The sequence below is a fragment of the Drosophila bipectinata genome, chromosome 3R, assembly GCF_030179905.1.
Source record: "Drosophila bipectinata strain 14024-0381.07 chromosome 3R, DbipHiC1v2, whole genome shotgun sequence".
NCBI classification, from domain to species: domain Eukaryota; kingdom Metazoa; phylum Arthropoda; class Insecta; order Diptera; family Drosophilidae; genus Drosophila; species Drosophila bipectinata.
Window position 1 is genome coordinate 20,881,829 of NC_091739.1, and position 17,608 is coordinate 20,899,436.

The 17,608-nt window shown below is 48.6% G+C and overlaps 3 protein-coding genes across 4 annotated transcripts; 1 reads left to right on the forward strand and 2 right to left on the reverse strand.

The window, feature by feature from the left end:
* Window positions 1-569: 569 nt before the first annotated feature.
* On the forward strand, window positions 570-16,715 carry LOC108121557 (protein Cep78 homolog). Its single transcript, XM_017235752.3, has 9 exons — window positions 570-622; window positions 7,281-7,369; window positions 13,567-13,925; window positions 13,995-14,185; window positions 14,236-14,412; window positions 14,470-14,644; window positions 14,695-15,148; window positions 15,212-15,674; window positions 15,729-16,715. Exons 3-9 carry the CDS (start codon window positions 13,601-13,603, stop codon window positions 16,416-16,418), a joined length of 2,475 nt encoding a protein of 824 aa, XP_017091241.2. The 5' UTR covers window positions 570-622; window positions 7,281-7,369; window positions 13,567-13,600; the 3' UTR covers window positions 16,419-16,715.
* Cad88C (cadherin 88C) lies at window positions 723-13,151 on the reverse strand. The gene is made up of 13 exons (XM_017235748.3): window positions 12,639-13,151; window positions 7,266-7,563; window positions 5,964-7,194; window positions 5,703-5,903; window positions 4,818-5,628; window positions 4,329-4,737; window positions 3,617-4,271; window positions 3,376-3,557; window positions 2,906-3,318; window positions 1,779-2,845; window positions 1,324-1,718; window positions 1,119-1,263; window positions 723-1,060 (listed from the first exon to the last, which is right to left on the reverse strand). The coding sequence occupies exons 2-13, from the start codon at window positions 7,492-7,494 to the stop codon at window positions 862-864; spliced, it is 5,937 nt and encodes a 1,978-aa protein (XP_017091237.2). The 5' UTR covers window positions 7,495-7,563; window positions 12,639-13,151; the 3' UTR covers window positions 723-861.
* Window positions 16,703-17,523, reverse strand: His4r (Histone H4 replacement). 2 transcript variants are annotated; one of them, XM_070281692.1, is made up of 3 exons: window positions 17,414-17,523; window positions 17,070-17,269; window positions 16,703-17,008 (listed from the first exon to the last, which is right to left on the reverse strand). In XM_070281692.1, exons 2-3 carry the CDS (start codon window positions 17,247-17,249, stop codon window positions 16,877-16,879), a joined length of 312 nt encoding a protein of 103 aa, XP_070137793.1. In that variant the 5' UTR covers window positions 17,250-17,269; window positions 17,414-17,523; the 3' UTR covers window positions 16,703-16,876. The 2 variants fall into 2 exon arrangements, with proteins under 2 accessions (XP_070137793.1, XP_017091246.1); XM_017235757.3 differs by having other exon boundaries at window positions 17,463-17,483.
* Between the last annotated feature and the right edge of the window lie 85 nt (window positions 17,524-17,608).

Below are 17,608 nucleotides of genomic sequence, written 5' to 3' on the forward strand. Positions count from 1 at the left end.
TCACACCCCAAACAACTCCCGAAAATACAAAAACAGCAGCACTGCCGATCAAGAAACCGCAACCAGGAAAGCCACAACCTTCCAGGTTTCGTTCCAGTGCTTTTTTGTCGGCCACATCGGTCGCAGTTCAAATTCAAAGGTTATCTTGAAATTGTTTTTATTTCTTGTTGACCTGTTGGCCACTGTTTAACGATTATTGGGATCGGGAGTCGCCTGTCCAGCGGAGATCACCTGGTCTCCACGGTGAGAGGTAAGTGTGCAGTGCAGTCTTAGTGGTGAGTTGGAGCAAGACGAACATATTCCGTTTCCGGTTGTCATCGTAGTAGGTTCTAAGGAGGCGTGTCAGTATATTGCCTTCAGTTGTGTCATGCTTACAAATGTCTATCAGAGCAGCCGCATCCCCGAGTAGTCATCTTTTTTTACGTTTGTAAGCTGCCGCCAGTTTTGAGAGCGGCGCCGGGGCATCCCCACCGTGGTGAGTTGCATCCTGTCCTCGTCGTCCATTATCACGGTCCACCTTCTCTCCCCCAGTTGAGCTGCCTGAGTATATTTTTTACATTATCATTCCTGAAACACGAAAGCCTGCCCAGTATTTTCTAGCCAAGGATCTGAAGCGTGCCAGGTGAGTGGTTCATTATATCATCTCCTCCTCGGGTATTCGAATCCTCCGCATACGATGTGGAGTTCCGCGGTTTAATGGAGGTTCATAAATAGAAGCTTCCATTTAGATGGTAATTTTATTAAACGCTAAAATTCTACCTCATACACTATCATATATTTACACTGCGGTTTAGAATAAAGACCTAGCCTGAGCTTAGACTAACATTAGGAGGTACAATAAATAGAATAGACTGTTCGGTGCTATAACTCTGTAGTTTCCAGTTTCCTGGCTAGAATCTGAGCGTTATTTGTCAGCTTGTCGATTTGGTTATAGAGATTAAAGGTCCGGTTTAAGTCGTTGCCGTTGCCGAAGAGCTTGGCAGTTCCTTTCAGGGTTTCCTGCATGTCCTGTGTGGCGACCGCCAGAAAGTTATCGTCTAGAGAGTCCTGCCCTCCAATGCTGGAGTTTAAAAGAACTGGTTAGGCTTTATGAATATTATGTATTTTTAATAACTTACCTGCCGCTCTCCTCCGTTTTAAACCACTCGTTCTCGTAGCCCTTGAGCCAAATGGGATTTGATCCTTGGACGCTGTGCTTGTTGGTATTTGGTACGCGGGTGGCTGGCTCTTGGGTGTGGTGCAAGGACAGCGATGAGTGTCCTCCTGAAGAGTTTCAGAAGGATTAAAAAATGATTCTTGGTTTTAAGACTCACTATTTCTTACGGAATATGTTCACTTTGGCGGCCCTCAGCTGCCTGCGGTAGCCGTTTCGTTGGGAGGCGCACAGAGCCAGAGTGACCACCAAGAGAGTGGCCAGAAACATGTTGGTGAAGACCAGCCATACGAATAGTGGGCCGCGCACAGGACCCGCAGTAAGAAGCTGCGCCTCCGCTGGCTGCGTGTCCAGCACGTTGAGGTCCTTGAACAGCCCGTCCAGGCTCTCGATGTGCGAGTCTATCAGCTTCAGCACCTCGGAGACCTCGTAGATGGAGTTGTCCTCGCGCTCGACAAGGTGCATGTACAGGTCCGTCTTCGTCTTGTCCACCGATCCGTCTTTGTTCTCGTGCACCTTGATCTCGTCAATGTTGACAATGGACTCGGTAATGTTTCCCAATGTGCTATAACAGAAGTTAAGTCGGTTAGGGTTGAGGTCGAAAAACGTGTCTTGATTCACTTACTCTCTGAAGGTATCAACCCGGGATCGAAGTTCATCCGGCTGCAGTCGGAACACGAATCGCACCTTCTGATCCTCCCTGAGCAAATAGATAAATACGTGGGCCACATCCCTCATGCCCAGAGTGTCATTGGCCAGTACCATGAAGTCAAAGTAGCCTTTCATGCCCTTCTGTGGGTCGAAGTTGAGTTGCACTTCTCCAGTCTCCGGATCGAGGAGAAAGGGCGCCTTCTTGACGTTCTCCAGACCCTCCGATAGAGTCTGACGGATTTCCCCCACCTGGTAGTACCCAATCTTGGCATTCTTTCCTTCGTCCGCATCCGTGGCCTCGACGCGCATGAATTTCAGGCCGAAATCCGCATTCGTGGTGATGCCGCCGGTGAAGATTTTCGACCGGAAACGCGGCGGGTTATCGTTGATATCCAAAACCCTCACTTTAACCTTCACAACGGTGCTGTCCTTTTCAGGGTTAGGCTCTTGAAAACGCTCCTCCTGGCTGCCATCGTAGCTTTCATAGGACACCAAATCTCCATCCCGATCCTCCTCTAGTTGGTACTCGCCGCTCTCAGCGGATCTCAGTTGCCGGGAGAGCTTGAAGCGATCGATTTCACTTGGCTGGTGATGCAGGTGGCCTCCCAATCGGCTGCTGATCTCTATGCCCATGTGGCGGCGTTTCTCTCCAGCGGTTAGCGAATCATTTCCACAGTTTTCCGTCGCTTTCACGTAAAGAGTAAAATTTCCCACCACCTCGCGATCCAACTCGCGACTGACACTCAAGACGTGGGTATCGGGATCCAGCTGGAAGTAGCCAGCTTCGTTGCCACTTACTATGAAGTAACACACCTGGCTGGGTGCTTCGTTCGGGTCATCCAGATCCAGCTGATCCTTGTCTATGGTGTCCGGAAGCTTTATTCTCTCCGCCCCTGGATCCGAGTGCTCCGTAAAGTTCACGGATATCTCGTTGACAATAAACTGCGGTTCGTAGTCGTTAACATTGCGAACGTAGATGCTGAGATCCAGATCGGAGCTCAAGGAGGTAGGCAACCCCTGATCATAGGCCTCTATACGGATCTGGAAGGAAGGACTTGGTTAGTACCTAGCATTGGACGGAATCTAATGTTCCCTTCATACCTCATGAATCTTTTGCTTTTCTCGGTTGAGAGGTTCCCTAAGGAATAGCTCGCCGGTGTCGGGATTGACCTGAAACATTTTGTAGCTGCCCAAAGGATCGGGCTTTAGGCGGTATCTGACCAGGGCATTTTGGCCCATGTCTGCATCGCTGGCATAAGCTTGTAGTATCAAGGTCCCCACAGTGGCGTTTTCCGGAATCCGGACTGTGGTGTTGTGCAGGGGCCTCACGAAAACCGGAGCGTGGTCATTGAAGTCCGACACGCATATGTCCAGAGTGCTGTGCACAATGTTGGGTGGCGTGCCCAGGTCCCGGGTGGTTATGGTGAGACTGTAGTTTCCATATCGGTTGCGGAGGCTTTGGCTGGCGAAGATGTACGCGTTCCAGGGGTCCACCTGCCGCAGCTCAAAAGTGCCTGCAGAAGAAATAACTTGAGCTACCGACTCCTAGTTCACCCAAAAAGTTCACATACCATCCTTGTTTCCTTGCGAGATGGAAAAATCCAAACGTCCATTGGGCGTGGTGGGATCGTCTGCATCTTTGCCCGATATGCTCGCCACTCGTTCATGCAACTCATGGTACTCCGTAATGAGGACACAGCTGCCGGGCAGACTCACCTCCGGGGGATTGTCGTTCTCGTCAAGGACGGAGATGCTACAAGAGGGTTCATATAAGAACTCAAAAGGGATCTCTTTTGATTAAAATCTACTTACAAAACCTGCTTGAAGGCGTTGCGGCTCTCGCCAGCCAGGAAACCAAACTGGTAGTTGTCCCAGGCCTCGATGACTAGGTTGTAGGAGTCCTTGGATTCCCTGTCCAGACGATCGGCCACCGCCAGCACCCCCGTGTCCGCATCTATCGTGAACTTTCCCTGAGAACTGATCCTATCCATTAGGAAGGTAATCTTGCCAAAGTCTCCCGAGTCTGCGTCCGCTGCCTGCAAGGTGGCAATCCTCGTGCCCGGTGGGGCATTCTCGCTGATGGTGTAGTTCTTGGCGCCTCCCACAAAGTACGGGTTGTTGTCGTTCTCATCCAGAACCGTCACATAAACGTCCACTAGAGAGGAACGCGGGGGCAGACCCGAGTCGGTGGCGCGGACACTAAAGTTCAGCCATTGGTGCTGCTCGTGGTCGATCTTACTGGCGACCACGATCTCCCCCGTTTGGGGATCTAAATGCATCAGGGATCGGTAGATCGGATTCCCCTCAAGGGCGTAGGTAATGGTGCGGTTCTTGTCCACGTCGGAGGCCAAAACATTTACGATCATGGCCCCATTGATGCTGTTCTCGGTGATGGATTGTCGGTAGAACGGTTGCCTGAACTTGGGGTTGTTATCGTTCTCGTCCAAGACATGGATGGTGAGGAATCCTGTCGAAAGGATTTTGTCAGAAAGACTTAACCTCGAGGCAGAAAATTAATAAATACCTTCTGTCATCTGCCTGCCCTTTGCGGCTGCCAAATCCTCCACTATTACGGCCAGCTTGATGTGCTCCACCCTCTCCCGATCAAGTACTTTGATCACCTTGAGAGTTCCTTCGATGGCGTCCACGTCAAAGGCACCCAGGAAGTCGTACTCGCTATTCTTTACCAGAGCCCCCTCCTCATTGCGGGCCTCGCAGTGATCCGGGTTCAGTTTATACCTCAGTATGGAGTTTTGATCCGGGTCTGTGGCGTGAAGGCGGTACACCTGCGTCCCCACCACAGTGTTCTCCAGGACCTTTAGGGTGGGCATCTCTCCAAGCACCGGCGGCTTGTTGTTCACATCCTGTATGGTGATATTCACGGTGGCGGTGGTCATCAACTGGGAGTTGCCCAAGCCGCCATCCAGAGCAAGCTGTCGGGAATAGTTCATTATAAGTCATCTATTTCTAGTTTTCACGTGAATGTCGGACTAGTCACGTAAGGACTACTCACCACCGTCAAAATATAGAGCGTCCTTTTGTTGTCGGTCAAGTCGGGATCCAGATTCGCGCCCTGTGCCACCGAAATTACGCCCGTTTCCGAGTTTATTATAAACTTGTCACTAGCACCCGTCTGGATACGATATACCACCGCATTGTTGGGGGCGGATCCATCCCTATCCACGGCTGTGACCTGGAGCACTGAGCTGCCCCCAGGAAGGTCCTCAGGCACCGTTTTCGCATAGAAGCTGCGCTGGAATATCGGGGGATTGTCGTTCACATCCTGTACATAAATCAGCACAGGAACCACAGTGGACAGCATCGGTATTCCCGAGTCGCGGGCTCGTATCAACAGATCGATCTCCCTGATGCTGGATGAGATGCCCCCTGCCTGGGGTGTGGCTCCCCTTTGAGAGCTGTTCTCGACCAGATCTTCGAAATCAAAGCGGTGGAGCGGTCGCAACAACCCGCTCTGGGGATCAATGGTGAAGTTGGCTCGATACATGCCTTCCACTATCTCGTAGGTCACCTGGCTGTTCTCCGTGCCGTTGAGATCCGCGTCCCTGGCCTCCAGCTGGAGGGGAGTCTCGAACTCGGGCTGGTTTTCGAGCAGCTTGGTTTCGTACTGCCTTTGCGGGAAAGTGGGTGCATTGTCGTTCACGTCCTGGATGTCAATTATTATCTGGGCCGTGTTCCTATTTCCTTGGCCGACGCTATCGATGGCCTCCACTGTGAGGTAGTGTCGGGAGACGATCTCCCGGTCAAATGCAGATCCGCCCGGCTCTCTGATCGTAATTATACCCGTAATGGGGTTCAGGTGGAGTCTGAAAATACATTTATATGGAATTCTCCCGAAAACAGCACCAAAACTTCATTTTTGGCTTCAGAATCTACTTACAAGTGCGCTATGCCACCTCTGAGGTTGGTGTACCTTATCCCCGTGGTGCCAAAGTCGCCCGAGTCCACGTCCACCGCCTGCACCTGAGCAATCATCGTTCCCTGTTCGCTGTTCTCCAGGACGCTGGCATTGTAGATGCTCTGGCTGAATTCGGGAAAGTTGTCGTTCTGGTCGCGAATAAATATTTGAATGTGAGCGGAGCTGAAAGACATATTAGGAGGCTAAAGAATCGTCTCGGACTGAGGTATTTCGCAAACCAACCTCCATCTACTGGGCTCGTCGATCTCCCTGGCGAATATCGTGAAGTTAACCTCAGTGAACTTCTCAAAATCCAGCGACTTGGAGTTCTTGACCCTCAGCATAAAGTTCGCCTCATTCACCGCCAGTTCAGGCACAATTTCGAAAAGGTCATTTGGCGGATCGAGGAACAGCCGGAAAGTTCCATTGTTTCCTTCGTCGTGATCGAAGACTACGTTCTGGACGTCCTGGTCCATAAAGTTCAATGGAGTATTCGTCTGAGCGTTCTCGTTGACTTCGCAGCGGTACATAGTCTCCCCGAAAGTGGGGATTTCATCGTTTACATCGCTCACAATGATGGTAACCTCGGTCCGGACTGACATGGAGGCTACCTGGGAGTTGGTCTTCGAGAGCTCAGTGGCCGTGATCCGCAGGATGTGGGCTCCGTTGACCTGGTCGCTCTGCTCCTCGCGATCCAGTTCGGTCAGAGTGTACACTATGCCCGTGTGTGGATTAATGTCGAAAAGGTCATTGGCCTCCAGGGCGTAGGCTATAGGATTGTTGATTCCCCGATCTCCGTCGATAGCCCTGACTCTGAGTACCCTTGTGCCGACTGGGGCATCCTCTGCTATCCTGGCCACTGCCTGAACCTCTACGAACTCGGGCGGCTGGTCCTCCAGATCCTTCACCTTTACAAGGATAGCGGCCGTTCCTGTGTTGACTGGACCTTGGTTGGCCCGATCGATGGCCAGAATCCTTAGTTGGTAGAGGCTCTTCCTTTCGTAATCGAGCTCCTTTTCCAGCCTCAATACCCCCTTTCCCTGGTTTGTGGCTATGGAGAAGACCTCATTGTCGCCATCCAGCTCCTGCAGGTAATACACAACCTGCCCATAGGCTCCCTCATCCTCGTCCGTGGCCTCCAAAGTGGTGACCACTCCTGGCGGGCTTCCCTCCGCGATTTCGATGGCATTTTGGTAGGGCAGGAATGTCGGAACATTGTCGTTGATGTCCTCCACCAGGAGCAGGAAGCTCTGCGTCACATAGTTTTGGTCACTGTAGTGGCTGTCGGTCAGTGTCAGTACTATGGCATACTCGTCCTGCACCTCCCGATCCAGTTCCTTGGCCAAATATATCTTGGCTTCGTTGCCTCCTGTATTTTCTATGCGAATTATTTCGCTGTCATGGGAGTTTCGCTTCCCGAAGGTTAGCGGATCGTTCTCCGGGTCATAGCCTTTTAACGTGTAGATTAAGGTTCCTTAAGAGGGATAAATAAGGGGATTCTTGCAAATTCTTGAGAAATACTTGCTTCACTACCTTCCAACTTACCGACTTTCGTTTCAGGACTCTCCTTTAGGCGCAAAACAATCTCGGACTGCCCATCGATTGCGAACCGCGGCGGGCGATTGGAGGAGACCGAACCCACAAGTGTGGTGAGTATTATGACTTGGATGACTTGATAAAGGTGGCTGCTTACGACACTAGGGGTCTTTCGGTGGGGGTTCCGTTTTAAGCGGACCTTCTTGTACTCCATGTCTGTCGGCGGTTCGTTGTGCATTCTGGTGTGTGTGTTGCTTTGGAGCCGAAAACGACTACCACATGACAGGGTAATCTGGGGCCACGACACCTAGAAAAAGGCAGAGTGTTAGGAAAGAAGTTTTGACCCATTTTCCCTCATGTGTCGCCGTTTTATGGGCGGTGCTCTGTGACCCCGGGCAGTTTCGCTTGAGAAGAGCCAGCTCCAGCTCCAAGTTCCGAAATGAAAATTCTACAACTCGTTCTGCTATTGCCACATAGAACTCAATTAGGTCGCACGTTAAGAAATCTCAATGGACTCGCCACATATGCTATATGGATGGTATAACATGTCTGTCCGATCTAGTGTCCGTCTGTCCGCTTGTTCTTATGTCCGAATGTTCTGCGAAAGATCTCTGCGAAAGTTTTATGCGCAAATTAATTAAGCGTCGACTTTTTATTGGCTTTACTTCCATTTAGTTGGCTTTACATTCCACTTTTAGAGCTTGCTCAGCGCCAACCTGGAATTTCGCTGAAGAAATGCTTCGGTGTGTTATTGTTTTTCTTGGCGGTTTAACGACCGGAACGTTTTGCAAACTGCCCGCCAATTATTTGGCTTGGCTTGTTCAGATGCTCCACATTTGTCCCACCGCGAATTGTCCGGCTAATTGCAGATGAGTTCTCGCTCAGACGGAGTGAAAATCGAAAGTTGCACGTACTTCAATCTGGGAAAACCCAGCCCTCGGCGTTGCCTCACTTTTGGTGGTAAGCTCCATCTTTTCCCAAACTTGGCGTGCGAAAAATGTATCTCGGGTATCGCTGCACTTGTGATGACAGCATCTGTCAGATGCAGAAACATATGCATTATTAATGCCAGACATTGCCATTGTTCGAGGGTTCAACGCGGTTTGTTTGGTTTTACATTCGGAGCAAATGGAGAGCTGGTTCATTGATTTCGCAATTAAGCGGCTATTTCTTGATTGCCAGCAGATCGTAAATGCCTCCGCAACAAGGTAATTGATTTGTGTATCTCTCAGATAGCTCATTACCAGCCAGGTTGCATCAACCTCTGGGGCAATCATCTTCGGACTTATCTCTGCAAGTGGCGGGAAAATCAGCAGACAAGGTCGTTAGAGAGTCGCCTGAGCTGATCACGGTTAAGTGATTCAAAAGCCATTGCGATCCGCGCCCGATTTCGCTTTCAACACGCGCCGCATGCAACAGAGTATCTCGTAGGTACATTGTGTATCTTCTGCCTCAGCTTCTGCTTTTGGGCGGCAGCTTCTCTGCGATAATTATCCATGCATCCGTGGCCAGCGCATTTGTGTAACGACGCCAATTGGGTTGTTTGGTCAGTTGGTTCAGTTTTCCGAGGGACGGCCATTTCAGGCAATTTCATGCTGCACTGCCTCGGGTGGACGGCATAGAAGTGGGACTCGCCGAAATCGGGGTTATCAAAACTATTTTCGATGCATCAAAACTCAAACCTCAGCCAGCTTTTATTTATTTTTGTAAAATTTTAGACATTGTTCATGTATATTTTGTAACCCTAGCCTTAAGGTTGTAATGGGGAGCCTTAGATCCTAAATGGTTCCTGATTCTCCTCTCCTACCTTTCAAATACGTGGCCCATTTTACAAGATTGTTTATCAGTTTTTTCCGTGGACTCCCTTGAAAATGGGAAAATGACTGGAAACAGCTATATGGCCCAAATATATGGCTTTATCTTTCCCAAATCTCATCCGATTCTAAAGCGGAGTATCTTAAACGATTTTTAGATCGATTCCCCACCATTCTGCATTAAAATCCTGAGACAAAATATTTTTGACATTTTTTGTCTATTTTTCAAGAAGAGATCCCTGAAAATCGGGTTTTCCCCTATAGGGTCCACAGTGATGGCTATATCTTCCCCAATTCTCATCCGATTCTAAAGCGGAGTATCTTAAACGATTTCTAGATCGATTCCCCACCATTCTGCATTAAAATCTTGAGACAAAATATTTTTGACATTTTTTGTCCATTTTTCGAGAAGAGATCCCTGAAAATAGGGTTTTCCCCTATAGGGTCCACAGTGATGGCTATATCTTCCCCAATTCTCATCCGATTCTCAAGCGGAGTACCTTAAACGATTTCTGGATCGATTCTCCACCATTCTACATCAAAATCCTTAGACAAAATATTTTTTAGATTTTTTGTCCATTTTTCATGATGAGCTCCCTTGAAAATGGGGTTTTCCCCTATAGGATCCACAGTGATGGCTATATCTTCCCCAATTCTCCTCCGATTCTCAAGCGATTTGTATATCGATTCTCTACCATTCTGTATCAAAATCCTGAGACAAAATATTTTTTAGATTTTTTGTCCATTTTTCATGATGGGATCCCTTGAAAATGGGGTTTTTCCCAATAGGGTCTACAGTGATGGCTATATCTTCCCCAATCTTGATCCGATTCTCAAGCGGAGTACCTTAAACGATTTGTATATCGATACTCCACCATTCTGCATCAAAATTCTGAGACAAAATATTTTTTACATTTTTTGTCCATTTTTCATGATGGGTTCCCTTAAAAATGGGGGTTTCCCCTATAGGGTCCACAGTGATGGCTTTATCTTCCCCAATTCTTATCCGATTCTCAAGCGGAGTACCTTAAACGATTTGTAGATCGATTCTCCTCCATTCTGCATTAAAAAAATATCCCTTGAAAACGCGTTATTCCCCCATATGGACCACTATATCTATTTATATGGACCATTATATTTATTTATATCTATTTAAGTTACTCGAAAATATCTTGATTGGGAATCGGGGTTAATTCGACGTTTGGGATCGGAATTGGATTGCCAACATTATAAAATTTTACCAACTTAAACAAAATTATTGAAAATGTTGAAGCTAGGGTATAAGTATTACTTTATGGCCAAGATATCACTCCCCAAATTGGCCCATTCAAAATCGCATATGGGCTTAATTAAGGGGTCACGCCACCCTGAAATTTTCAAAAAAATCGTTTTTTTTTTTTTTACTTAATTTAAAAGACTATATTCTTACGCGTATTTTAAGACGTCCCCGAAGACAATATCTTGATAATTATAGAAGTTATGTTTATTTGAAGGCGGCACTGCAGGAGGGCACCTAAGACACTTCTTTTTCTTCTTTTGCGTTTTTCTCGAAACCACTTTTTTCAAGACGGTGGGCATGATAACTCAAAAACTGTTCAACCGATTGACTTAAAAATTGAAACACATCTTCTTACATAGATTTTCCACAGAGTGACGTAGGATTTTTTTGATCCAATGGATAGAAATTTTTTTATGCAATTTTTAGTACGAAATTTTTTGCCCAAAACATTGAGTCAAGTTTTGAAGTGCTCTCATTTGCGTAATTTTTCTTCTTTTCTAAAACGGCTACGTCACTCTGTTCGAAATTTATCACTTTTTAAAAAAAAATGTTGTTTACTTTTTTCTGATGAAAATTGACACGTGAATCATGCCCACCATCAAGGAGCACTCCGGAAAAACCCATGATCGCCGATGTTCATATCTCCGCCATTTTGAATTGAAAACAAATTTTTTTTTAGAATTTATAAAGCTCATTAGTTGTATTAAATAGAAATAAAAGGGGAAAAATCCTATCTCAACTAGTTTAGTCACAAGAAATTCCTGAAAAACCGTCCCGTTTCCACGCGGTCAGGGTGGCGTAACCCCTTAAGTCTATTAGTGGCAAACGCACTTCCACTCCCATTGCCGGCGCTTTCTTGCTGGCAATTTTCCACACGGCGAAAACCCACTGAATTAAGCCAAATTAATAAGTTACGCCGCCAAAGATCGGCAAAGTCAGACGGGGTCTGCCATTTCCCCCCGATTTACGTAAGTGGAAAGTGTGGCAGAAGCGGCTGCTCCGAAAGGTCTAACGAAACATTTGGCCAAGTCACCATGACGACGGCGCCTTTCCGCGATACTTGAGATACATCTCAGCCTATGAGATACACATGTATCGTGAATCCGGGCGATCTTGGGTGCTAATGACTCTGGTTCCAGGGTTCACGCTTGGCGAGCTCTGACCCGGTGTCCGACTTGGCCAAAAGTGAAATCCTGCACATAATCTGCCAGCGGACTCTGAGTCTCCAATGGATACCACTCTTGTGGGTTTCTGGGCAACCGCAAAACAAACAGCTTCAAGGTAATCTCGCCCAATGCGAAGCTACAGAAATGAAAATCCCAATAAACAATTTTGATTTGTTTGCTGCTGTTCGTGGCGACAAGTTCCCCGGCTCTTTCTCCGGCTCATGTCAGCCACCTAATCGCCGGTTCATGACTTTCCACGCCAGGCAGAGACTTACTTAATTATATTAAAAATGTTAAGCCCGTCGAAAAGTGGCAGGCACATACATTTACTACTTATGGTACATACGGAGAAACCTAAATCAATTTTATGAAATTAAAAAATTGTAGTTTTAGTTAATCCATTACTATATTACATGGTAAAAGTAAGTAATCTTTTTTCTTAGTGCACAGATCGCGATGGCAATGCAGATTGAGATTGCCGCGGATCGTGTTGTATTGTGACCAGTGTTGCCTCCAGTTTCCGGCCCGCGGGCTGAGCAAACAATCGGGGCGCTGGCCTGGCGTTTCGAGTACTCCAATTTGAACACTTCCTCCCCCGTATTAGGGCCCTTTTGTCATGCCCATCGATTCCGATATACAGTCAAGTTCAACGCCAGCAGCAGCCAGCGACGACAAACAAAAGACCAGGCCGGGACCGTGGCTGGGGACTGCCGGGGACAGGGCTTCGGAGTTGGCCGTTGCGGTAGCTTGGTTTTGACTCATAGCCCGGGTTCAAGCGACGCCCGCATCCGTCTCACTACCCCAGTGGAGCCCAAAGAGCCCTGAATCTCTTGGCTTGAGCAATTTGTCCGTTACACTTCGGCTCCTTTTCTGGCTCGAATTTTGCATTTTTCTATTTGGCTTCAAGTGTTTCTACATTTGGAGCAATTAAACAGTTTGGGTCGGTGGTCTTGGAAGAGCAGAGAAGTCCTTGAAGTGGGCTGTGACCTTATTGGCGGGCCAGCCAACGGGGGTGTTGCAGCTTGCAGCTTGATCATAGAGCTTCGTCACTCACCCTCAAGTCTTCCATGCGAGGAAACCCCCCAAGTAACCCCAGTGTCCTGAAAACCGGTTGCTTACTTACCCCTGATGCAATGCGTTTAGCAGCAAATGCAATTATCCTTTCGGTAGAGAAGCCTGTTTTGAATATCCTTTGGCTTACTTTCGACTTTCGGTTATTTCGAGTTTCACACTCGAGCGTCTCTCAACCACCAGAACTATCAAAGAACTGACAAATTTCGTGGCTGACACATTTCCAAAGGCTGCGACAACAACGTCACTGGTAATTAGGCATGAGTCAAGAACCCCGCGGAACACATACTGTCATTATGTTATAGAATGAACTCCATATGGCGGTGCAGAAGTACAGAATGGAGCCGCGTAAAATAAACGTGTCGCACGCTTCGAAATTGGGCAATGCACGAACCGGAACTCGACTTGCAAGTGGGGGGGAGGTCGGTAGGAATTCACTTAGTTCACTTAGCTCTGGTGACACTTTTACCCGCTGGAGGAACGTGTCTCCAAAACACGATCGTAGCTCGTAGTTTTGGCCAAGACCTGGCTTGGATTTCGAAATCTAAAACACCGTTAAGCCCGAGATCTTTAGACCGCATTCGAAGTGTCTTCCCCAAGAGCCGATTGCAGACTGGCAACCGGTGGAAGCTCTGCGGGAGACTCGAGTTGTCGCCGAAAGCCATGGCAACGCGTGTTGGCCAACAGAGAGCGGCAGTGCAGGCACGCGAGTAATTAGCCGAGCGTAAATTCCACCGGCAAGCGTTCCATCGGCGGGGGAGCTTTGTTTGTTTACAATTTGCAAGCCGATAGCTGATCCGCTCACTGGAAGAATGGTACTGGAAGGGAGGAAGTGCCCATTTGGTAGCCGGTGGTGGTGGCTGGGCTGCCCCGGAAGTAGGGCTTATGCAACTTTGAAGGTTGCTCCACTGAACAATGGGGGATGTCCGGACGGTCTGGATTTCTGGATTAATGCTTATTCGGTTCTTTCCACTTTTCAGAGTTTGATTTTCATCTGCAACTGGCACGCGGAGTATGTCCCAAGGCAAAGTCATGGCGATGAGAAAGGGAAGCACCGGCGAACTGGCGCGCAAGCCCAACGGCGTGGTGGTGAACCTGCCGCCCGTGGTCAAGAAGTCCAGCAAGAGTCGCTCCTTTCACTTTCGCTACATGGAACTCTGCCGGGCAAAGAATTTGACTCCAGTTCCGGAAATACGTAGCAAGTCCAATACAACCACTTTTCTTGAGCTCTGCGGCGACAAGTTGGCAGTCAGCGACTGGCTGCTGCTAACCGAGGCACTGCACTACGACCTGGTGCTTCAGCAACTCACGGTGCGTCTACGACGCACCTATCCCCAAAGTGAGTCCACAATCGAGAAGGTTATAAGGTACTATAGGTACTTATACTTATTTTTCCTATCTCTGGCAGCCAACATTGATTCCATTGACACGGAGAAACGAGCTCGGCTTTTCCGCCAGCGCCCCGTCATATACACAAGATTCATCTTTCACAGCTTAGTTCAGGCCATTGCAAACTGCGTCGCCAGCAACAAGAATTTAAGTGTTTTGAAGCTGGAGGGTCTGCCACTGCAGGACAGCTACATCGAGACTATAGCCAAGGTAAGTCCGATATCCAAAGACAGTATCTGCTTAGACCGTTTCCTTTCCAGTCCCTTGCCGACAATGAGTGCCTGGAGACCGTGAGCTTCCGCAAGTCCAACATCGGCGACCGAGGATGCGAGGTGGTCTGCAACACGGCCAAGTATCTGAACCGCATTGAGACCTTTGATCTCTCCGAGTGCGGACTAACCTCCAAGGGGGCCGAGCACGTGGCCGAAATGATTAAGGTAGAACGACACTTTTTTTTTAAGGTTCTCTCGATTTCACTTCCATGTCCTTTTCAGATGCAAAAGATCACGCGCTTTACCGAGGGGTGGGAGAAGTCCCTGCGCTATCGCAGCGTTGATGTCAACACTATATCCGGATTGCGTGTCATCCTGCTGGCCAATAATCCGGAGATCGGAGACGACGGCGTTCGCCTTATCGCTGAGGTCCTGAAGGAGGATGCATGGATTAAAAGTAAGAAACCGGGTGGTGTGTCTAAAAATTGTATGGGCTATCTCTTGCAGCTGTTGACATGGAGAACTGCGGCCTTACGGACATTGGGGCTAATTTAATACTAGATTGCCTGGAGCTAAACACTGCCATCACGGAGTTCAATACCCGCAACAATGAGGGCATCAGCAAGTTTTTGCAGCGCAGCATCCGAGACCACTTTGGAGAGCCCGCCGAGGAGAAGCAGGAGCCGGAATTCGACCTTAGCTTTGCGAACGGACTGCAGAGCTTGCCCAAGAACAAGAAGGTCACTCTGTCCCAGCTGCTGAGTCATGCCAAGGCTCTCGAGGAGCAGTTATCCTTCGAGAGGACTCTGCGCAAGAAGGCGGAGAAGCTGAACGAGAAGCTACTGCATTCGCTGATGAGCTCCTCCGATGCTGGAAATATGTCACAAGAGAAGAACTCGGACAGCGGATCACTCCAACAGCAGAGCAACTACGGCGCCAGGAATGATGATGTTGTTAAGAAGTGAGTGAATCGGGGAAATTGGGGGAGAATGTCCCAGTCGGGAAAACTAACTTTTTTGTCCAGTTCCCAGAGCTACCGCCAGACGCACTTCAACAGGCTGGTCAACAGCGCAGTCACTAGTCCGGAGAACTCGCCACGGAGCGATATAGCCACGCTGCGCAAGGAGCAGCAACTGCAACAGATGCAACAACAGCAATTGCAATTGCAATTGCAGCAGCAGCAACAGATGCAGCTGAATCAATTGCAGCTGCAGCAACAGCAATCTCCCCACCTGCAGATGCAGCATTCGCCACCGGAGCCTCAGACACTGAGAACTCTGCGGGAAGAGCCAGTGGAGGAGGAGGACATCGAACAACTGGAATACAACCAGTCCGAGCTGGACCAGTTGCCCGAAATGCAACAGCAACGCAAGCCTCTGAAGGTGCGCAAGGTTCGCAGCGAGATGAAGTACGTGGAAGCTAATCTTAAGGATCAAGCCAAGAACCGCGAGTCCAAGTCAGACCACGAGTTCGCCAACGAGCGTGATGTGAGTTACAGATCCTTTGAAATGGTGGCAAGTTTTAACCTCCTTTTCCCCCAGTTCAATCTTAATCCTGCCGTAAAGTTTGAAACAGACATTGGGGATAGTGTAAAGGTAAATTCCGGCAGGCGTCACGATGGCGAGGGCAACCCGGATTATCCTGGATACAACTACGAGCAAGAGCATCAGCATGTGAAACGAGATCGGGGCCACGAGAACGGCTACGTGGGTGACGGCGGCCGGAAGCCCATGAGCCTAGGTGAGGCTCTGAAGCGTTGTGGGGCAGGTGGGGGATCCGGAGACGGTCATGTGGCTCAGTATGTCAGCAGCCTGGAGAGCAAGGCAAGCAACAGCGGCAATAAATCGGGAAGGCAGCGTTACAAAGCGAAGCAGGAAGAGCTTCGCATGGAGTCGTACATGGCCACCTACGAGGAGTGCTCCTCCACGGACGATACCACGGTGGACAACTCGGAATCTGAGGCGGAGAATACCGAGTCTACATTGCGTGCCAGTGCGAGCTCGCGGTCAAGCAAGTATTCCTCTATGCAGGTATTTATGCGGCGAAAGCATTCAGAGTCGTTCTCCACGGAGGACGACTGCGCCGAAGACGAGGATGAAGCCACTGCGGGTCAAGGAGATGCAGGAGACGGTGATGGCGGGGGTGGAGGCGATACTGGGGGCGAAAAGTTCCCTTCGCCTCGAGAAGTTTACCTGGCGTTGCAGCGCAAGAAGAGGGAGCAGAACTCATAGTTGTCCTGTTCCACAAAAACGGCAACCAAGCCAAATTTCATTCGCAGCAGCAGGAGGAGCAGCAGCACCTCTGCCCAACATCAATACCGATAACTCTAACAGTGCAAACGGACGTTCAATAGGGTCACCCCCACTTGGAGAGCTAAATTTCAAGTTGTACTTTCGGGAAGTACACGGGGGGAAACTCTTTGCAAGTGCTCTGCTACCTTCTGCAATTTTCCAAGCTGCGCAAAAATGTACAAAAAAATATATTGAGCATTGTATTACCATTAAAGATTTCGTCATTATTGTGCTCTACTTGAATATTGTTTGCTTTATTTGTGCAAGACCTTAATTTGAGTTGAAGTGGAATATGCGTGGTTACATTATTGGATAAGTTTTTTAATATTGATTTGAAGAGCGACCAATTGGTTATATATGGTTCAGGTGGTGGACCCGGAGAGTCCTCTGCGAACCTCTTAACCTCCAAAGCCGTAGAGGGTGCGTCCCTGGCGCTTGAGAGCGTAGACCACGTCCATGGCGGTCACAGTCTTGCGCTTGGCGTGCTCAGTATAGGTGACGGCATCACGGATCACGTTCTCAAGGAATACCTGGTGCGGGTAGACTCCGGATTAGGATTATTAAGATCAAGACCTGTTTGTCTTAACTCACCTTGAGGACACCGCGCGTCTCCTCGTAAATCAATCCCGAAATACGCTTCACGCCCCCGCGGCGGGCCAAGCGGCGAATGGCCGGCTTGGTGATGCCCTGGATGTTATCACGCAAAACCTTGCGATGGCGCTTGGCGCCCCCCTTTCCTAGTCCTTTGCCTCCCTTTCCGCGTCCAGTCATTTTTCACTTGTAGATTTTTCCTGCAAAACAAGAAGACGCAATTAGACAGCCGCCATGTTTTAGTTTACAGAAAAAGAGAGTTTAAGCCATTAAACTCTTTTTTAAGAGGAGTTATTGTCTACTAAGATGGTTCAGTAAGCCTGACTAAGCCTGGCTTAAAATACCTTTTTAAACTATAGCTATTTAGTGCTAGCCTTTTTGTTCTTTTCTTACTTGATTTCACCAACAAAAATTAGTGCTGGCCAAACATCAGAGTACTATCGTATCATTTTACTGTTAGAAAATACCGTGTTTTTCAACACTAAAAAAGTATAAGAATGCAATGTTAAACATTATAATTTAATGTTATTTAGTTTCAT

Bases quoted from the DNA above. Each gene is read 5' to 3' on its own strand.
- His4r (XM_070281692.1), bottom strand. From the start codon at position 17,249: ATGACTGGACGCGGAAAGGGAGGCAAAGGACTAGGAAAGGGGGGCGCC. The intron at 17,009-17,069 runs GTGAGTTAAGAC...TACCCGCACCAG, and splicing joins AGACGCGCGGTGTCCTCAAG to GTATTCCTTGAGAACGTGAT.
- Cad88C (XM_017235748.3), bottom strand. From the start codon at position 7,494: ATGCACAACGAACCGCCGACAGACATGGAGTACAAGAAGGTCCGCTTA. The intron at 5,629-5,702 runs GTAAGTAGATTC...ATGTATTTTCAG, and splicing joins AGAGGTGGCATAGCGCACTT to ACTCCACCTGAACCCCATTA. The intron at 2,846-2,905 runs GTATGAAGGGAA...CCTTCCTTCCAG, and splicing joins AAAAGCAAAAGATTCATGAG to ATCCGTATAGAGGCCTATGA.
- LOC108121557 (XM_017235752.3), top strand. From the start codon at position 13,601: ATGTCCCAAGGCAAAGTCATGGCGATGAGAAAGGGAAGCACCGGCGAA. The intron at 14,186-14,235 runs GTAAGTCCGATA...TTTCCTTTCCAG, and splicing joins ACATCGAGACTATAGCCAAG to TCCCTTGCCGACAATGAGTG. The intron at 15,149-15,211 runs GTGAGTGAATCG...TTTTTTGTCCAG, and splicing joins AATGATGATGTTGTTAAGAA to TTCCCAGAGCTACCGCCAGA.